This window comes from Meriones unguiculatus, chromosome 9 (genome assembly GCF_030254825.1).
Source record: "Meriones unguiculatus strain TT.TT164.6M chromosome 9, Bangor_MerUng_6.1, whole genome shotgun sequence".
NCBI classification, from domain to species: Eukaryota; Metazoa; Chordata; class Mammalia; order Rodentia; family Muridae; genus Meriones; species Meriones unguiculatus.
In genome coordinates, this window is record NC_083357.1 from 11,769,333 (window position 1) to 11,786,927 (window position 17,595).

The 17,595-nt window shown below is 47.7% G+C and overlaps 1 protein-coding gene across 4 annotated transcripts; it reads right to left on the minus strand.

The window, feature by feature from the left end:
- On the minus strand, window positions 1–12,309 carry Znf488 (zinc finger protein 488). Of its 4 annotated transcripts, none has more exons than XM_021628222.2 (3): window positions 12,198–12,309; window positions 6,980–7,144; window positions 1–2,614 (listed from the first exon to the last, which is right to left on the minus strand). In XM_021628222.2, the coding sequence occupies exon 3, from the start codon at window positions 2,376–2,378 to the stop codon at window positions 1,371–1,373; it is 1,008 nt and encodes a 335-aa protein (XP_021483897.2). In that variant the 5' UTR covers window positions 2,379–2,614; window positions 6,980–7,144; window positions 12,198–12,309; the 3' UTR covers window positions 1–1,370. The 4 variants fall into 4 exon arrangements, with proteins under 4 accessions (XP_021483897.2, XP_021483904.2, XP_021483892.2 ...); XM_021628229.2 differs by lacking the exon at window positions 12,198–12,309 and adding an exon at window positions 7,873–8,182 and having other exon boundaries at window positions 1–2,489; XM_021628217.2 differs by lacking the exon at window positions 12,198–12,309 and adding an exon at window positions 7,873–8,182.
- Between the last annotated feature and the right edge of the window lie 5,286 nt (window positions 12,310–17,595).

Below are 17,595 nucleotides of genomic sequence, written 5' to 3' on the forward strand. Positions count from 1 at the left end.
TTTAGCATACAGGATGTAGAGAAGAGTGGTGTGCTGAATGTGTCTGTGTGTGTACACGCGCACGCGTGCATTTGTGCGTTTGTGTACAAAAAGCAAGGTTAAGTTGAAACTGAACTTAAGGAGAGAAGCCTCTAAGCTCCAGTTCTTGAGTAGCTCAGTGACTCCGTGACCATGCTAGCTAAGCAGATATGGAGCAGACGAGACAAGACATGAGCTCAGATCCGGAGGTCGCGTGATTTTGTTCTCCCACCAATTCTCCTGAGTGGTGGCCTTGGGAAAGCCCTTAGCCCTTTCAGGTTTAAATTCTTCTGCGGTAGGATGAGAATTCACTGTCTACGTCCCACAGTGCTGTGGGTTGGGATGGTCAGATGTAAAGTCCTCCTGGGGACCTCATTCTGAGTACCTTCCAGTTGCTCTTTCCTGTGTTACTCAGGACCACAAGGAAGGATGTCACCCAGAGACCATCCAGAATAAGTGATGCACGCTCTGTTTCCCCCTTCTCACATACTCACAGTGCAAAGACCCAGAGAACTGAGGGCTTGAATTACGAGACCCCATTCCTTAGTTGTGGTTTCAGCCAGGGCGCTTTTCCACTCAGTCAGTTTAGGCCTGGATTTACATTAACCCAGGGAAGGTTAGGTTTGCGACCCAGGCAGAGGCTGGAAACCTATCTGGGCATTTTGCCTGCCACTTTGTGCTTCCAGCTTCACTATGCTCAGCATAATGACCCAGCAGGAAAAGGGCATAGACTTGAAGGCAGCCTACATCATGTTTACCAAGCCAAGCTCATCTCCAGCCTTGCTGCCGCCTTGTGCTTCTTCACCCCTGAGATTTCACGAATAACGTAGCTGGCTAGGGCAAGCAGTGACTGTGAACTCCATATGTTTAGTGTTTACATTCTACCAGGGAAGTGGGCCACCTTCCTCGGGACTCTGATGACATCCCAATAACACACCACTTAAAAAACGAGAAAACTGAGGGTCAGCAAGTTAAAGGAACGTGTCCAAGGTCATGGCACATAGGTGAAAGAGCCCAAATTAAAAGCAGGCTTGCTCGCCAGGAAAGCCAAGGAAGTAGCGCACACGTGCCTCCATGCAGAACACTAGGGACAGAGAAGGAGCAGCGCCACTCCCTGGGCCATCAGTGCCACACGAGCGCCAGTGAAGCTAGTCATTCTAACACATGACTTTCCAGGAAATCACGTCACAGGGGCTGGGACATCTGACAGATGATAACTGAGCTGTTCATCTCTTGGAAGCAAAGGGAGCAACCTTGAAGACATGTTTGCTAGCCTTCTCAGCATAGGACAGGAGTCACCTGTACCTCACCACCTGGATACTATGGCCATCAGTTTCCTCCATAGCCACCTGCTAACTGTGTGAAGTCATATGCCTGGAAAGATGATGGCGCTCCCGGAAGTACTCGTGACACACAGGGCAAGTGAGAACTTCCTCTCTTCGTTTCTTGGAATGTGGATCGAGGCCCACATGCTCCCTTTTGTGATGGGACCGCATATGGAAGACTAGGTCAGCCGTCAGACGAAAGGCTAGGTTGCACTTTGCACACCAGTTCTGAGTAGACAAGCCCAGAGAGGAGAGTGTGGGTGGCAAAAGAGCCCGAGAGGTTGAGGCAGGAGGTGCTGAGGATGTGAGTACCTGGGTGTGCTCCAGCCATGGTGCGGGAGCCCCCTGGAAAGCATTGCAGAGTAGGAGGTTCTGTGACAACGTGTGTAATTTCCAGAAGTCACCCATGAGCTTGAAAGTAGACAACTGAGCCCAACATGGGATGTCCACAGTGGTGATGAGTCCTGAGAGTTCCCAGGGGCCTTCTGCACTTCCACCAGCCAGAAGCACCGAGGAGCGCCTAGGTTTCTCTGCTGGGCGCTTGGCTGGCTTGCTGAAAGCACTTTTCTGCTCGCTCCTGACTGCACCTGGCCATCCTAAGCACACTGTGCCATCAGCTGAGGCCCTGGGGAGACCCAAGGAGGGCTGCTGAGTGCTGAGCTGGTCTTCTGGGTCCTCTGGCTTCCTCTTTTGAGCCTGAATATCTCCTGGCCTCTGCTGGAGGCATGATGGCTCTGTGAAGGTACCCTGCCTCTGCTCCGTGCATGTCTTGCAGGCTGCAGGCCTCTCTGGTCGAGGCTTGTTCAGTGCTGTTGGCAAGCTCAGCTGGCTGTAGGCTGCATCTTGGCCAGTCTTACGTTCAGCAGCTTCAGAGTCCAGGGGATTTGTTTTATTGAGCAGCCCTGTCTGGATCTGCTTGGGTTCCATGAGCCTCCATCTCTTCTCAACTGAAGGGCTCAGAGAAGCTCTTTTGCTCTCAGCCATGTGATCAGCAGGGCCTGATAGGCTAAGCAAGGTAGATGCTCCAGCAGCCATTAGTCTATATGGCTTTGGAGTTCCAAAGGGCTGGTCCCTACCACTAGGAGAAGCTATGAGACAGCAAGGTCCCCGCAGAAGCCCAGAGTGGATGCCCTTGACCACTGGTGTCTGCAGAAAGAGACATCAGACAGTAAGGCAGGCGAAGCTCATTCAGAGTCCCTCGTAGGCTGACACCAGACAGGCCCACCTTTTCTAGACTCCCTTTGATGTTTATGAGGTGGAAGCAGTGTCATCTGAGGAGAAAGAGAGAGAAGATGAGCCCAGGTGGTTTAGACTCCAACAGCCAGGTGGAGACAGGCATCTGCCAGAAAGAGCCCTGGAGCGGTGGCACCAGAGGAGTATGCCATGGCCCCATGCACGGAAAAGCAAGGAAGCCACAGAAACAGCTACTGTGATTAACCTGAGGGCCTGGCTCAGAACCACGGAGCTGGAGTGATAGGAAAGACAGCCTGTCCTGAGGCAGAATGCAGGAGATCCTGAACACCTACCAACAAGCTGACGCCCTGGGTGGAAGCCATGCTCCGGCTCCAGGATCTCCATCTGGCCCTGGCTCAGTGTCCGGAGACTGGGGAAGCCCCAACATCAGGAGATGGTAGTGTGGAAGGTTCGTGCATTCATTATCTTGGCTCGTTAAGTCACTCCTCCCCTTCCCTATCTCCTGAACTAGTAGCCCCTTTCTCCTTCCTGCTTTCACTTTTTTTTTTTTTTTTTAATTCCTCCAGACCAATCTTCTGAGATTCCTTGTCCCTGCTTTCTTCTACTCCCTTCCAAGCAGTCTATGACCGGGTTACCTTTCTCTGTGGACCCTGCTCTGGCTGAGATCACACAGTGGCTAATTCTTAGTTTTATGCACGTTTTTCCCTGCTCTGGTCCCTGATAGGGAGTACTTCCTGCGCAGTCCCTTGGGAGTCATGGGTTTGATATCCAAGCTATGGACAGGAGGAAGAAGGGTGGCTTTTTGTTTGGGGGCAGCTTCAGGACTGTTCCAGGGGGACCTCACCACCTCACCTGGATCTGGCCGTCCTCTGAGTCACAAAAGGGAAGCTCTAGAAGGGTACAGTACAAGTGGGCAGCCACAGTGCAGCAGCATAGGACCGTAGCCCTAGACTCCCGAGGGAGCCTAGTGCAGGACCCTGTGGGCCTGCTTCCCACACTGTGAAAGTTAACCACCCAGCACGTACTGAAGTGGCTTTTGCTCCCAGTGGAGATTATAACCCAACGCCAGTTCCTTTGAGAACTGCGGATCTCCCCTAGCGTGCAGACCCGAGGATCCCTTAGGAGCCTGTCCCGCAAGCAAAGGAATGGCTTCTGTCAGCACCCTGCCCTTCTCTACCTTAGTCATCATATTGTCAAGCTTGGCTCTGGGCCCACCCTTCCCTGGGCAGGATGTATGTCACTCCTTCTACCCTACTGACCTCTCAGGTCCAGGAAAAAGAGCCTATGCCAGTGTAGCCCTCAGAGGGCAACCAGGTAAGACACACAGCAAGCCCTCAGGAGATGCTGCCAGGACGAAAAGCTTCCAAAGCCAGCCAAACCTGGCCAGATTATTGCTTCGTAGGACAATAAAGCAGATGTCTGAGAGTGTGCCAACATGCCCCATGCTAAAGATGGTCCCCATCTTTCTCTAGTTCAGGTCTCCAGCCATCCCTCTCATGGTGGGACCTACTCTGTCGCATAACCTAATAAACCCCTTCTCTGCTGAGTTAGCCAAAGCTGGCGTTTGCTACTTATACCCAAAACGCTGTGGCTATTCTAGAAGTGACAACTGCATCCAACTCCGAGGGCTGTGCCTCCAGGACTCTACGAGGGAGGATGTCAACACGACACACATTCACATGTGCACACGTGTGAGCAAACACACACAGAGGCAACCACGCAGTGGCACCATGGCTCAGCACCATCCCAGTGTCTGTCATCGGGACAGCCACCACCGCATTAGCGGAGCATGAACATTGTCACCTGCCAGCTTGACTTCCCTGACAATTCTAATGTGCTTGCACCCTGGATAAGGACAGTTTTCGCTGCTGGTTGGCATGTTGATTTTAATTTTTGTTGTCAGGTGTGCTAGGAGACTTCAGGTACTGACGGACAGGAGCTTCTATAGGCACAAGTGGCCAGAGGGCTGGAGGAGCACTAGGCAGGGTGGAGGTTGGCTGCGTCTGGCCCTTGCGCCATGCTCTTGACTCACCCCACAACTAAACTCACTCATTTCTCCTCTACCCATGTCAACTGTCTACTTGTCCCTGAGCCAGACTGACCTAGGGGTGACTAGGCTCCTTATTCACTGTCCTCGGGAGTTTGTTGGGCAACTGCCTTATCTTGCTTCCTTCTACCTCCCTGTGCAGCGAGCACATAGCACATACGCCTGACCTGCCCCTTTCTTTCAGAAGTACCCAAAGGGATTAAACCGGCATCAGCTTTCTGAGAGAGTTTAAAATACAGAAGTTGCCCAAAGCGCAGGAAAAGGAAGCCTCAGCACCCTCTCCTTTGACAAAAGCTTTTGCACAGTTGCTCTAGTGAGATGTCGCTGAGTCCCTCCTCACGCTGCGTACTTCCGTGGTGAAGTGGATCACCTCAGTGCCCTTTCTAACTCACAGAGGCCATGGGGATGCAGCAGCATCACCTGTCGTGTTTGCCAGGATGTTGAGTGTACACAGGCGACAGCGGCCACATGGAAACCTGAGCAAAGCAATCTGGGTGTATGTAGGGCCAGGCAGGCATGGGGAGCCAGCCTGGAGCAAGAGTGAGTTCCAGTCACATCCAAACCCTGCGAATCTCATCTCGAGACCAGTAAGAGTACAACCCCCCCTCCACACACACACACACACACACACACACACGACACCCTGGGCCTTCATGCCTGCCACCCTTGAGGTGGTCACATAGCCTGGCCAGGTTATAGCTTAAACTTCCTTTCTCCTTATAAAGTCATGTGCAGCAAGCACCTGGAATTCCTCTTCATGCAAATAAGGCATTTCCAGTACCTTGGCCCCAGTCAATGATGTAAACTCACCCCAAAAGTCTCTACCCACTCCACAAAGGTTTAAATAGCCTTTGTCCCCCTCCCCCAAATTAAATGAGCTGTGTAAAATGAACTTTTATTCTCCTGGTCAGTTGTTGTCTGGGAGGCTTACGGCCTCTTTCTGCTAACCTAGACCTGGTCCTGGAAGCTTCTAGCCTCTTTACAACGTAACCTCGGCCTACAACATTTTCAGCCTCTGAGAGAGGCTGAAACTCTGAGAGTTACTGCTTAATAAGCTCATCCTTTCTTGTTCTTTCTGAGCTCTGGGTTGGCTGGTTCAGCTCAGCTGTTCAAGCTCAAACTCCTCTCCCAGTTTATTTATTCAATCTGGCTTCTCTCTTGACCTCTGAATTGCTCTGCTTGGCCTCAGACTAACTACAGCAATCTTTTCTAATCTCCTGGCTCCTTCTCATTCTCTGGCTCATGCTGTCTTCACCTGAGCTCTCTCTCTGCAGCTCATCTCTCTATTACTGTCCTGATAAAAACTGTCCTTTTCCCTCTCTGTTTTGCCCCTTAAACAGCTTCCCTTTCCTCTCATTCCTTTTGAAAGTTGGCATATCCTATTATGTTAAGTCTTTCTCTGATTTGTCACTGTTTCTACCACTCAATTAGACATCATTTTCAAACATGGGTGCTTCCTTTTACAAACTAATTTTACCTTCATTGTTTGGGATTCATGGCATGTATACTACTATGCCTGGAATTAAGCTTTTCTTTATTTAAAACTTACTTAATACCAGGCTGGCCTTGAACTCAGATCTGATTGCTTCTGTCTCCTGGATTAAAGGCATGTTTGTATTCCAGCCTGATCACATTGACTAGGTCTTTGGATGTGACCTCTTGCCAGAGCAGCCATATTCTGAATTAAAATTTCTTTACGGTCTCACCGAAGCTGTCCCTGAAGAAAGCAGGCTGTTTCTCCCACACTTTCTGCTGACCAAGAATCTGCATTGCACCCAGCTGCCCCAGCTAAGCTTCTCCAAGGGAAGAAGCCGACCTGGGGCAGCAATCTCTACCTGTAAAATGGGCTTAAAACATCTCCGCAGTCCAGTCTCTGATCTCCTAGCTGTAACTACTTGAGATAAATTACTCCTCTCTTTATCAAATAGCCAGTCTGTTTGAATCCCCAGCACTAACACAGACATGAACTCATAGACATGTGTGTATACATTCAAATGGGTACATTCTCACACACACACACAGAGAGAGAGAGAGAGAGAGAGAGAGAGAGAGAGAGAGAGAGAACACTGACACAAACAGAGAAAAACACAGACACACACACAAACACAGACACACATATACACACACACACACACTAAACATATACATAGACATACACTTTCACACAAACACACTCATACAGGGGAAATTACACTATACACACAGGTACACCTGCAAACATATATTCATACACAAATGTACAAACATTCCCATGATACACTAAAACATACTCGTCCATCCTCTGCCTTTCCCTTTCATCTCAGACACTTCTCCAAAGTCAGCTGGTCCCAGACAACGTTATACCCAAGACTGTTTAAGAACCTGCCTCAAAAACTCCTGAGTTCACTGAACTTACTTCTATCTCCGCAGAGACCCCATGGTGCTGCCTTCATGGTCCAGGCAGCATTTTCCAACCAGAGAGAGCTAATCCAGAACCAGAACTTTCCATGGCACGCAGGCAGATTTGACCATTCTCTTCTCAAGGACGTGCAGGATAGAAAGCCAGTCACCAGGATGTTTCCTGATGTAAAAACAAAAGTCACCATAATCTACTGCCAGCGTGTGTATAGGCCAACTATTCCATGCATTTGATTTCACTTAATTTTCACAAAAACTATGAGGTGTCTTGTGTCTCTTCACCCAGCTACATTTTTTTGCAAACCTATCCCCATGCCATTTTGCTAAACTCTGTAGGGCATCACAGCTTTGGCACCACTGTAAATCTGGTGGGTGAAGATTATTGAGTTAGACACCCTATCCAACCTCATGCCCCATCGATGCCATGACCTCAATCCTTAAAAGGGGAAGGGAAGATAAGAGAGGAGGGAATGAATAAATGACGACAAGGAAAAAGAGGAAGGAGAAATGGAGCAGACAACAGCAAACTAATAACTAGAGAGAGGAAGATATGAAGAAGAGCATGTATATATGTGTGAGTTATGTGTTCGTGTTTATGTGCGAGAACACGGGTATTGGGGTGTGCCTTTGGCTGTATACACATATCGTGTGCAAATGGCATTTGTGTGGATTCTTTGCCTGCTTCTCTGATGAGAACCTCTGGCTACTCATCAGCATTTCATGAGGTTAATCATGCAGGTCAGAGCTCAGGATTTCCTGTCACGTCTACCTGAGACCCTACCCCCACTATCCTCCATGAAAACTGCCAGACGGAAGCCCCTCAAAATGGAACACAGTGTGAGACTGACATGCCTTACTTCTGCAGAAACCTCGCTGCCTCTGTGTGCTCACCTCTCCTTCCTTGGATACTAGCATCTTTGCCAAGGTCAAAGTCAGACTTCTAAGTCTCATCCACCTCCAGCAGCATCTGCATCTCCTTGATCCCCATGCCTCTCGGAGGGCCACCACGGATGTGGGAGCTCGTCTCCAGGACATTCCTCATCCCAGACACAGAAGCCGGACCTCTCACACAGTACTCTGCACTTCTCCCTTCTCTCTTCCACCACCCTGTGCACTGTGGGATCACTCTCTGCCCAGCTGTTTTCTGGACAGAGTGGAACTGCCCCTTCCCCTTTCTCCTCCCACAGATGCCAGCTGCCCTAGGGAGTGATGAATCTATGCACTCCTTGTTCCTTGCTCTGTTCCTCATATGAAAAGACTCTTTGTTGTCCTTGGCCATCCTCAATAGCCTCAGTTCATCCTGGGCTCTCCGTCCTGACACTTTTTATGGGTCTTTATCACTCCATCATTGTATGTGTTCCACTAAGAGGCTTTTCTGATCATCCTTGGTTCTTTTTACTATGGTGTTCACAGACAGCCCTCTGAATTGTACAAACGTAGTTCAGAACCACTCCATATCTTTCTATCTTAAAAAAGAGGATGAAATCCCAAGACCCTCTCACCATTCTTCAAGACCTCAGATCATATGATGATCCTATGATCCTGAGTGCTTTCTGACACCAGGACCCCCAAATCAACAGGGTGGATACCTTACCATGGCCATCTTTCCTGCCATAGGAGATACTTCTTCCTGTAGCTCCTGTCCCTCCTGAGCTATCAATCAGGGTGCTGCTATTGATCAAAACAGCAAGTACTACATTATGAGAGATGAATTTATTTCCATTCTTATTCTGCATTCTTAGATACAAACTGAAGACTCATAATTCCAACGCCTGAGAAGCTATGGCCACGTTTTCCCACATAACCTTGCTGTCTCTGCCTTTGTCAGTTGTCCCAGCTCCTGTGGAGCCCCACATTCACATCACCAAAGTCAAGCATATGGGCTCCAGGGATGGAAGGCCTGTATTCCATCATTCTTTGCCTTTGCTCACACTAGGACCTCTGTTTTCCCATTTGCAAAAGGGAACATTTGGGTACTCACGTGGTTGTCATAAATATTGGTTAGATCAATATCTCTAAAGTGCCAAGGAACCTGGCTCAGGACCCAGTTTGTAGACAAATTATTGTCATTCTCACAAAGGGACAGAGTCACCTCATGGCTACCCTTCCATTACTTGTGAATTTGCAGGAGCTACCACACCGTGGTGCTAAATAAATGAGCAGATAGCCAGGGCATTTCTTTCCTTTTTGTTCCATTTACAGACTATAAGATGCTTGGTAAACAGCTGAATGTCTCAGAGTTCTGATAGTCCTCTCACACCATATCAATTTTCATGGATCTCAGCTGCAATTCATAAACTAGTTCTCAGTGACAACATAGACACTGCTAGATTGTCTCCTGTATTTGCCTTTTCTTCTCGGTTTAAACAGAACAAAGCATCCCCACCCCTGCAGTGCTTACAGTCTTTTGGTGTCCCTAGTCTCTGGAGCCTGCCCAGCTCCTTTTGAAAGATTCCAGAATATAATCACACATTGACATTTTCTGTACAAGGATGGCGAGCACCTGCGTCTTCCTGTAGGGACTGCACATATTCTAGGCACTCCTACCTCTGGGGCACTGGAAACATTAAAAACCTAAAAGCTTCGCAGGCCTTTTCTTTTTCATGGAGAAGCAGAGATGAGGGCTTCCTCTTCTAGCCCCTCCTAGAGGTTTCCATGTCCAACTAAGGCTCTAGCCTTCTAGAGCAATGAGTTTTGTACGTAAGCAAAGCTGAGGGTTTGGTCCCAGAGCACAGTCAGCTCCCAGGACTACAGTACGGCTAGATTTAGTACTAACACAGCTTGGCCATGTGAACCCACATAGAGGTGGGTGACATATCATTACCCTTCTGTCCCTAGGAGGAGAAGCAAATGAGCACAGATGGCAAACACAGGGTTTCGTAGGGCTCTACTAGGTGGATTTAGGATTATCCATAGCCAAGGATGGCCAGGACATTAGAGCAAGGAGCGGCACCCCAATAAACATCATCAACTGGCCGACGAGTAGTGTTATCTGGGGCATTATTTCAGCTAGAACCTGTGGGGTTGAATTAGCCCTAAGGCCTCCGGTTCCAAGACCTAGCTTGAGTTGCACTCTCAGTCTAGCCACTCGGTAGATGCACCACGGAGGACAAATGTTCAGGATGTTAACCTCCTTATAAATAAAGCTGCAATGGTGGTCTGTATTTATGGATGCTTCTAACTGGATCAAACAGGAGTCTATGTAAGATCTCAATAAAGGACACTTTTGTTCCTGTACTATTAGAGAGGAAAAGCAGATGCCCCGCCCTAGCCAGGGTTGCTCCTCCAGAGCAGCATTCACAGGAGAAAGCACATGGCTTTTCTACAGGCTGTTCAACACAACGCTTTTATACTCAAGCAGCAGCAGCATCTAAAAAGAGAAGGCCAATGACATCTTTATAGAGACACGGACTACGTAAGGAAGAAAAATAAAATCCAAAACACTGAAACTCAAGAATTCCCTTTATATACTCTTTAAACGGTTTATCGCTTTTAAATATAAGTTGCCAACTCTTGGATTTCTGAGAAAGAAATCTGCCAAACAAAACTAACATGGGTTTCTTTTTTCTTTCTTTTTTTTATATTAGTTATAGTTTGTTAACTTTGTATTCCACTCCCTCTTTCCCTCCCAAACCCACCCTCCCTCTCTCATCTCCTCCCTGCCCCCTTCCAAGTCCACTGATAGGGGAGAACCTCCTCCCCTTTCATCTGATACTGGTTTATCAGGTATCTTCAGGGATGGCTGCAAAGTCCTTCCCTGTGGCCTAGCGGGGCTGCTCCCTAACATGGGTTTCTAAAACAGTTGAAAAGCATCACTTTCAGCACCTGCTATCACCAGGTCTGACTCACTGGAGCCAGTTGCTGGATGACTTACAAGACAATTGAGCTCGCCAATGCAGACCACAGTTTCCCAAATCCAAGCCTCCAGAACACACTTATTAATTGCTCAGAATTCTTTAGTGTAACATTGCAAACCCTTTTACTAACCACCAACCGCAATCCTCACTGACCAGATTCAACTGCTGCTCAATTTTGTGTGGCTTACTCATTGTCAAGCTTCCTTTTCTGCATAAATAAAGTTAAACTGGCTGAATTATCATTAAATGGCACAATAAAACACCACAAGATCAAATTAAATTATTTCTAAGAAGCCAAGGCTGCAAAGTTTAATTGGTAATTAACATCCTGGAAAACAAGCAACTTAATATGTGTGCATTTGAATATAAAGACATATCATAAATATCATTAAACATGAGATTGTGTCTTTGCCAAGACTAAATCTTTAACAAAGCAATAAAAATTACTTCGGTATATATGTTGTACTTGCTTCCCTAACAATTTAAGCAGGCTGGCTTTCCTAGATTTCTTCTTTTTATAGTACATCTAAGGTAATCTTTGAGGGTGACATGAAGTAATTTCACATTTACCCTTCTGCCTAATTTAGACAAAAAACATACACAGCCCTGGGCTCCCATTGTCTTCCTACAAAGCCTTGAGCACCACCCCCTCGATGCCCCAGAACCTGACAAGCGCAGCTTGCCCAGAAGACATGCATGGCTGGAGCTGTCCCCTAAATGCCGCTGCAAGGATCAGCTTTCCTGGTGTGCTGTCTGTGCCGATTAGGGAAGAAACTGTTGTCAAGAAAGGAACGCAGCATCTTATCAAAACCAGGTATTTTCTTTCTGCTCACCCTGAAAACTCAGATACACAATTTGATCATTTATGTATTTTTCTATAACAGGCATTGAGTTACATTTCCAGATCTTTGGAGAACACACCTGGGATTGAGTCATGGTTCTTACCATAACACTCAGCACAAACACGGTTGAGAATAATAAAGAATAGAGATGCATGAATGGAAACACACAATCAAGAAGTGCCACACACACACACACACACAGTCAGCCAAGGAGAAAAAAACAGAACTGTGTGAAGAAGAGATGTTTTTAAAAGGAAAGAAAACAGAAGCGCAAGGAGTAATCTCAATAAAGATGAAACCTACAAGGAAAAAAAAAAAAGTGAGAGGAGAGGGTCACAGGAAGAGACAAGATGAGAAAGGCAAAGGATGGGCCCCAGATAGTGAACTGGAGAAAGATGTAGAGCTGACAACAGAAGGAAGGCAAATCCCGCCCAGTAAAGCTAAGGAGGGACTAGAGAATTCTTCCCCAGGAAAAGGCCTTGGGAAGGAAAAGCATTCCTCCGCCTGGGACTCTCACCTGTGCTCTCCCGCAGCTTCAGCGAGACGGGAGGGTACCAGCTGCGCGCCTGGCTAGCCTGCGTTGTTGAACCTGTCTGCAGAGCCCGCGGGAAACCAGGCCCCGCCTCGGGGGCGGGACCTTCGGGTCTCTAGAGGCTCTCCACCCCCGGCTCTTCCGGGTGGAGGAGGCAACAGGGACCGAAGACTGGAGTAGCGAAACCGAGAGCAGAGCTCGGCTCCTCAGACCTCTCTCTCCTCACCCGCAGGCTCTGGAGTTGAAGAACAGCCAGGGCTTCAGGTTCAGTCCTGCTGTATTTGGAAGCGGGATCTTCTGACACCTCTGAGCTGTTGCACAGTGCACAGCTAGGTTCTTGAACCCTTCCCTTCTGCGAGGAAGGCTTAGTGGCCTACGAAAGGTTCCTGCCTGCCCCCTCGCCGCCCTCTCCCGCTCAAATCTCTTTCCTCTAACCTCCAGAATAGCCTCCAGAGCAGAGCTGCGGTTTCACAGCACTCCCCCGGCCTTCACTGGAGGAGTACAGGTTGCCTCCCCACCTTTCCAAATTGAGGATGACAGTGAGGTTCCTGGCGGCCAACAATCACCAAGTGTCCTCTAGGTAACTACCCTGGAAGGAGGGGTGGAGTGAGGCAGAGAGGGTCCCTGTAAAAAGATGGCTGAGAATGGGTGCCCATAAAGTCATGTCCTGCAGGACCAGGAATTTCCACTCTTGTGGGTGCAGGGAAGATGTGTTAGAGTCGGGGTAGATGGTGGGTGCTTGGTGCAGTTGCAGCGCTACTGCTGTATGGCCCCTGATGTTTGAACGTGGGTAGCTGAGCATCTTGAAGTGGGTGGGGAGAGGAAAACCCTCCTGAGACCCCAGCTTCTTCTATCATTCATTCATTGACACAATTGCTCTGAGGCCAACAGGGATCCAAGATGCCTGGAGATGAACAGAGGACTCTTGGGAGCCTTTCTCAGGGTTGGGAGATCTGTTACCAAAGTAAACAGTAAGTGGGTAAGGCTGGAGCTGGACAGCCCTCAGAATCATGGGTCTTAGTCAGTGAAGGAACACCATGACCAAGGCAACTCTTCCCCTCCCCCACATTTGTCATTTGTTTATTTATTTAATCCCTTTACAGCTGATCCTAGCCTCCTTCCACCTCTCCTCCCAGTCCCACCCTCATGCTCCTCCTCCCTCTTTTTCTCAAAGAAGGGCAGAAGGAAAGCATTTAATTCCACTTTCTTATAGTATCAGAGGTTTAGTGCATACTTACTGTGGCAGGAAGTACAGCAGCTTGCAGGCAGGTGCTGGAGCAGTAGCTGAGAGCTACATCCTCATCCACAGACAGAAAGAGACACCCTGGACTTGACATGGGCTTTTGAAACCTTAAGGCCCGTCCCCTATAACACACTTCCGCCAAAAAAGTCCCACATCCTAATCCTTCTAATTGTTCCAAATAGTTCCACTTATTGGTGACTAGGCATTTAAATATATGAGCCTATGGGAAGCAGTCTAACTCAAACCACGACACTGATGTTCCCACAGCAAATATGTTTGTTTATAGAAAGAAGCATAGAAATTAGGCACCTGATTGGTGCTCCAGGCACCCACATAGGCAACAATCAAGGTCAGAGAAATACATTTTAAGAGTCACTAAGCTCAAAACAAGGGAATTCTCAGGAAACACCGAGTATCCAATAGCCACATAGTACTCGTGGACATTCCAGTACTCATGGACATCAAGGCATCAAGGGATGCCTTGAAACACAATGTACATTTTTACAATGGGGTGTCCACCTGCTCTAGTACTGAGGAGTGAGCACAAAGTGAAGCTATCTTCAGAGGTGCAAAGCCCGGACCCACCACCAACGCTGGTGAAAGAGCTAAGAAGCTCAAAGGAGCAGAAGACATGCTGAGCTGGCAGATGGTATAAACAATTTGGAAAGTTCTTTGAAAAAGAAGGAGAGAAGGAAGAAGGACTAGGGGAGAAGAGATGGTGTGCTGGCTTGTAAGAAAGTTTAAGCCAATGCATAGGGAATCTAGAAGTTCCCAGCTGGAGCCTGCCTTCAGATCATTGCACCCAGCCATTGGCCAAAAGCAGCCTGGGAGAGTAGTCTCCTTTATGGGAATGTATCATAGAGTGTGAGGATGTGGCAGACTCTCATTACACTCCCTTCCAGTTGTGCGCATGCGCGCGCGCACAGACAGATCTGGAATTGTGACACTGAATGATACACACTACACACACATAGGGGTATCTGAATGGTGGCATTGAATCACACATACACACAAAGAAAGAGAGTTCTGGAATGGTGACACTGAATGACACACACTACGCACACAGAGGAGGGATCTGAATGGTGGCATTGAATCACACACACAGACACACACACACAAAGAGGGATCTAAACTGATATTGAATGACGCACACACACGGGGGGGGGGGAATCCGAATGGTCACGGTGACTAGTGCACTCAGGATGGCAGGTAAAACTCCTTTTGTCAAGCTGTATACATTTAGAAAAGATGTACCTAATAAAAACATGCAAGCGTAAAACAAGAAAGGGTCATAAATATGTAGCTAGGGCAGGGATAGTGGGCAGACGAAAAGACTCAGGAGTCTTCAGCACTGGAAACTGCCCTCAGGGTTAAAGAGAACAAGCTCCTAATGGAAGGGCTTCATTCTCCAAGAAACAACATTCTAAACAAGAATGCATTTATAAAGAAGAGGAATGATACCTAAGAAGGGGTATTTGGTCAAATCCTCTATTACACCGAGAAGCTGAAGACAATACTTGCCAAAATTTAGAATTTCAACAGTAAGACAATTGCTCTATTCAGTAGGGCTCCCCCAAATCATGTTAAGATAAATTTCCTCTCCCCCTCAAAAAAAAAAAAACTTAAAAGAAACAGTACTGTGTAAGTCAGGTTTTCTGATCACAGTGCAATTAATGTGGAAATCAATGACAAACAGAATGTTAAACACACACACAACTGAAAGCTTTAAGCTGTAGATATAATTATGTGTCAAAGGAAAAGTCACTCAAAACAACACACATCAAAATTTCAAATAGTCCATGAAGGAAGAAATAAGGTTTGTAACCCAAAGCGTTTATGTTAAAAGAAAGGGAGAAATAAATGAGCCAGAAATCTAACCAAACCAAATATATTTTTTAAATGAGTAGGAAAATAAACATCAAGAAACTAAAAGGAGCCATTTAAAAAGAAATAGATATGTTAAATAAAAACAAGAGTACAGTGGGTCTGTACACCCTGGACTCCAGAAGTTTCTGTCATTGCAACCAAGGCAGAACTAACACCAATGGACACAATGCAGAAGTCATGTCAGATCAGCAACACCTCCATCTTGTCCTGGGCAAGCAGATGCCTGTCTAGTCCAGCTTCCAAACGGCCCTCCAGGGGCAACCATTGCTCTCCTAGTCACTGTGCTATCCTAGAAGCTAAGGGGCCCCCAGTCTCTGTGGGAGAACAGAGCCCCAGCTCACAACCCTCTGTGGCTGGCTTACTTCCTGAAGGTAAGGCGGCCACTGTAGAGCTTCTGGGTGCTGTATCAGCATCTTTGGCTCCAATTGGGTCTACTAGCTACCAGAGACCACCTTCTCAGCTACCTGGGCAGCCTAACCTAGGTCTTATGCAGTGACTGCTACGACTGTTGTGGCCTCTAGCTCAGCCCTGGGGCTCAGAGAGGCCTTCCCTTTACTGCCTTAATCATTTGGTTGCTTCCTGTCCTACAAGGAATCTAGTCTGTCTTGGTGCAGACATGGATAAGCTGGATTGAGCCTTGGGCCCTTCCTTGCTGTCAAGGGAGAGAATGAGGACTGGATCTGAAAGAGTGGGCTGGATTCCTTTCTTCCTGAGCAAACTGAACCACAGCAGTAGTGCAGCCAGCAGCAGGTTAAGGAAGCTCTGGTTGGCCTCCAAGTGCTTTCTTCACCTGTGTCAGTATCCTCACAACATCCTGGACTGTTGGTGTCGTGGGCAGGGTGCACTCAAGGTTGTTGAGGTGCCCAAGGCAACCTGTTGGTGACAAGACAGAGGCTTTCTGCTCTGCACTCCTTCTGATACCCTTGCTTTGCCTTCTCTTACCTTTCTCCTTGGAAATAATGGTTAGGGTTACATGGTGCTAGGCTTCAGCAGCCAAGCCAGGCCAGAAATCCGCCCTCTACAAGAGAATTCCATCCTTTGCTTAGCCCAGGGACAACCATCTGAGAGGTCTGAACAGGTCTTGACTCATTGATGGCTAACATAGGGTAAGTTGGGGAAGGGTGAGCCTTTGGAAATGGCAGCGTCATTGAGCCAGATCTTCCAGAGAGTGGCTGTGAGGCCCAAGGATACTCTCAATAGCCACCCTGTTACCTGTGTCTTACCTTCTTCCACAGAAACCTGCTGTGAGGTCCAGTGGGGTTAAGCCACATCCTAGGATGGATGAATGGGCTGTTGACCGAAGTAAACATGTGAGATACCTTCGAGCTATGTATATCAGCTGCTCTGGGCATGCCTTATGTGACATGCTGCTAGGCCAAGGTGTTCTACAGCCAGGAAGTGCACTGCTAAGACATGGCCACAGGTCAGTCTGATGGAGGCAACTCCTCAGCTAAGGGTCCCTCTTTGATTCCACATGATTCTAGTTTGTATCAAGTTGATTTAAAAAGAATGTCTAGCAAGCACAGATTCTCACAGGCACTCTGGGACTGAGTTGAACTTCTAAGTCCCTCCAAGGGGTTCCGTATGCAGGTACAGGATACACAGCATAGCAACTTGCCTCCCTCTTCTATCCACCCCTGTGTGCCTAGCAGCTGGGTGGTCACATGGACACAGCTGGGCAGGCTGGATAGCACAGCTCTCATGGAGCATATATGACAGTGACAAAGGACATGGTGGATATTTATCTCCTCCAGAGACATCCAGAGCACCCCCTGAAATCTGCTGGACTTGGGGGTGGCATAGAGGATCTGGAAAGAGATGTCTTGGTCTTAGAGGGGCCTTGCCTCTGTCTAGGACACATCCAAGACAGGGATAGCCTGAAACTAGAGGCCAGGGTCATAGGTTTCAATAGATGAGAAATCTAAATGCTTTTCTTTATAAAATTGGAGGGAGGAGACTAAAATAGCCTTTGTAACTCAAAAATTGGGAGAAAGGGTTTTATAGAAATGTTTTCACATAAACATATACCCTGTGCCTTTGGGACAGATAAAGATGGAGTTATTAGAAATACTAGTGGGCCTTGTTCTAGTCACCTGACACTAGAGAGTCCTGTTCTGGCAGGTACTGCAGAAAAACATCTCAAGGAGAGCATCTCATGCCAGATTTGCTATTGAGTAACAACAAGTTCCAAAATATTATTTCCTTTATTAAAATCCTGACACCAATACAGCAGCAAAGACCTCTTAGTTTTGG

Coding starts and splice junctions, on each gene's coding strand:
- Znf488 (XM_021628222.2), bottom strand. CDS start 2,378: ATGGCTGCTGGAGCATCTACCTTGCTTAGCCTATCAGGCCCTGCTGAT.